Raw genomic sequence first — 3,262 nt, 5'->3', positions numbered from 1 at the left:
CCCTTGCAAAAAAAAAAAAAAAAGAGAGAAAAGAGAAAAAAGGAAAAAGAAAAAAAAAGCCATCTTGCAATTTAGCACACTCATCAGTAGCTGGTGTGCTCACCCAAATCAGTCAGCTGAGAATTTAAAATTGAACATACATGGGCCCGGGTACCTAATGCTGATTATGCCACGGTGTGTGTGTGGGGGGAGGGGAGGGGTCCTACACCCCACTCCCCTCCCCCAACCCAGCATCTTGCCCTTTAAACACCTTTCACCCTTCTGCAGTGGATGGATCCTAATCCCGCCACCTCCAACGTTTATTTATTTATTTTGTGTGTTTCCCCTCATTTTCATTGGTCTCTTTGTATAATTACGACCTACCCATGGACCAGGGCCAAGCCTCCCGGAAGAGGTCTCATTCCAGGCCCCAAAGCGGTTCCCGATAGAAGGAAAAACAACCACCCCCAACCCCGGCACTGGGGCATCTGCGTGGCCATCCCTCGCCAAGGCCACCAGCCCCGTGCGCCCTCCGGCTGGCTGCCCACGGGCCCAGGCGGTCCTGCGTGGGGGGGGGGCTCCAGCCCACACCTAGCTTGAGCATCCCCCCCCCCCCCGCAGGGCAAATCAAATTCCCACAGGGACCCGCCCTGTGATTTAAAATAATTCAGCTTCTACAGCCCCCACCCCCACCCCCTCCTCCTCCCAGGCCAGGGGCAGGCATGCCCCCCCACTTCCCCAATCGGGCGGGCCCCCCGGAGGAGGAGGAGGAGGGGAGGACCCTCCCCAGCGACACCCTGGGAACCGCATACCTGGGGTGACTCAGGTGACCCCCACCCCCCCAGCGGGGGCGGGGCGGCCTGAAGTTCTGGCCCGGCGGGAGGAGGAGGACGAGATCGCTTTTGTTTCTCCGGGTGTCCGAGTTTTCCACCTGGGGGGTGGGGGAGGGGGGTCCCCCACACACACACCCCGAAGGGCGCACGGCGGGGTCCTCAGCGCCCCCCCCCACAACCATCGTGTCCTCCACCCGTCCGTCCCTCAGGGCCGGTGGTGTTCAGACAAAAGGTCCCCGGAGCCGGTGGGTGCGGAGGGGGAGGGGCGGGCTGGCGGGGCGGCCCCCACGCCCGGCCGGGGGTCTCCCCCGCCCTCCTCCTCCTCCTCCTCCCCCCGCAGCCCTGCGTCCGTCCGGGTGGAGACCCGGGGTTAGGTTTGTGTTTTTAAATCCGAAGCGTCGCTTTGGTTCGCTGTCTTTGTTGGCGGGCGGCGGGCGGGCGGGCGGGCGGGCGGGGGGTTCCGCGCCCGGCCCCTTCCACCCACCCATCCGTCCATCCGTCCGTCCATCCGTCCATCCATCCATCCGCCCATCCGTCCCCGGCGGACCCCGCCGCGGGCCGCGGCCGGGCGCGTTACCGCTTCTTCTTCTGCTTGAGGGACTTCCTGCGTTTGAGGATCATCTCGTAGAGCTTGTCCATGCCCTCGGTGAGGCCCTCGCCGATGATGGCGCACGCCGGCTGGACGTGGTAGGTGGTGGCCGGGATGAGCTCGTGCAGCGCCAGCTGCTTCTCGATCTCGGCCACCGGCAGGGACTTGGGCAGGTCCTGCTTGTTGGCGATGACCAGCAGCGGCGTGCCCTGGTTCTCGGCGAACTTGGTCACCTTGTGCAGCTCGGTCTTGGCCTCCTCCAGCCGGTCCACGTCCACCGAGTCCACCACGTAGATGATGCCGTCCGTGCAGCGGCTGTACGACTTCCACAGCGGCCGCAGCTTCTCCTGGCCGCCCACGTCCCAGAAGTGGCAGCTGATGCCCTTGGCCGTGCCGTTGCTCAGCTTGATCTTCTCCGTGTTGAAGCCGATGGTGGGCACCGTGTTCACGAACTCGTTGAACTTGAGCCGGTAGAGCACCGTGGTCTTGCCCGCCGAGTCCAAGCCCAGCATCACGATGTGCAGGGACTGGAAGGCCGAGATGTTGGAGGAGATGTTGCCCATGGCTCCTCGCTGCGGCGCCGGCCACTGCGGCTGCGGCGGGCGGGCGGGCGGGAGGGCGCCGCCCCCCCCTCCCCGACCCTCCCACCCCCTTCCCCCCTACCCGCCCCCCCCACCCCACACACACAGAGCAGTCACGGCCCGCCGCGGCCCCCGCGCACCTGGGCCCCGCCCGCCCGCCGCGGCTACCGGCCGCCGGGAGCTCCGGCGTCCCCGGGGCGCACGGCCCGGCGCGCTCACGCGCCGCGGCGCCCGCGCCCTCGCCCGCCCGCCCGGCCACCCGCGGGCATCGCGTCTCTCCGGGCGGCTTTTGTCTCTGGCGAAGCCGCCGCCGGGGCCGCGGTGGCGGGAGGCTCGCGCCCGGCGCCCTCGCTCGGCACCCGGCTCGCTCGGTGGCTTCCTCGGGCCGCGCCCCCCCGGCTCTCCCCGGGCCTCTGGATCCGCGCGGCGGACGCCCCGGGCCTCCGGGCCGCGCGCGGGCTTGGGTGGTGCCGCTGCTGCCGCCGCTGCTGCTGCCGCTGCTCCCCGGGCGCACCGTGGAGGCGCGGGCTGGGCGCGGGCTTCCCGGGTGTCGCCGCCGGCGCGGCCTCCGCGATGTCCCCGCGCCGCCGCCGCTGCCGCCGCCGCCGCCGCCAGCCTGCAGCGGCCCGAAGGCGCCGGCTCCGCCCCCCGACGCCACGCCCCTCGACGCCACGCCCCCCGCGGCCCACCGAGGCGCGCGCCGCGGCTCCGCCCTCCGGCCACGCCCACCGAGGCCACGCCCCCGCGGCCCACCGAGGCGCGCGCCGCGGCTCCGCCCGCCGGCCACGCCCACCGCGGCCACGCCCCCGCGGCCCACCGAGGCGCGCGCCGCGGCTCCGTCCTCCGGCCACGCCCACCGAGGCCACGCCCCCGCGGCCGCGGGCAGGCGGGGCCCTCCGCCCGCCGCCGGTTTTCCCGCGCTCGGCCGGCGCGTTCGGAGTCGCCCTCGGGGCCCCTCCCGGGCCGCCCGACCGAGACAATGGGCCCGGGAGCCCGCTCTTCCCTCCCTCCCCCCGCCCGCCGCGGCCCTGGGCTCCGGAAGGGGTCGGGGTCCCCGCCGTGCGGCCGCCCCCCGGGGGACGCGCGGACGAGCCGGGCGCTGCGGTCGGGTCGCCCAGCCCCCGGGACGGGACGGCACCAGAAGGGTGTTTCCCCGGAGGGGGGGAGGGCGGGGGGGGGAGGCTGCCGTCCCGAGGCCGCGAACCCCGCCCACCCCCGGCAGAGCCCCTGCCGGGTCCCTTCGGGCCCCAACCCCTGGGGGCGGGGGGGGGGGGGTGGGG

General features: G+C 72.1%; 1 protein-coding gene across 1 annotated transcript; it reads right to left on the bottom strand.

Moving 5' to 3' along the window:
• Positions 1-1,181: 1,181 nt before the first annotated feature.
• Positions 1,182-2,016, bottom strand: Arl4c (ADP ribosylation factor like GTPase 4C). Its single transcript, XM_048344141.1, has one exon. The coding sequence runs from the start codon at positions 1,962-1,964 to the stop codon at positions 1,386-1,388; it is 579 nt and encodes a 192-aa protein (XP_048200098.1). The 5' UTR covers positions 1,965-2,016; the 3' UTR covers positions 1,182-1,385.
• Between the last annotated feature and the right edge of the window lie 1,246 nt (positions 2,017-3,262).

This window comes from Perognathus longimembris, chromosome 4 (assembly GCF_023159225.1).
Source record: "Perognathus longimembris pacificus isolate PPM17 chromosome 4, ASM2315922v1, whole genome shotgun sequence".
NCBI classification, from domain to species: Eukaryota; Metazoa; Chordata; class Mammalia; order Rodentia; family Heteromyidae; genus Perognathus; species Perognathus longimembris.
The sequence above is the reverse complement of the archived record's forward strand: the minus strand, read 5'-3'. Positions and strand labels throughout refer to the sequence as shown.

What these genes read in the sequence shown, in the direction of transcription:
- Arl4c (XM_048344141.1), bottom strand. Translation starts at nt 1,964, where the DNA reads ATGGGCAACATCTCCTCCAACATCTCGGCCTTCCAGTCCCTGCACATC.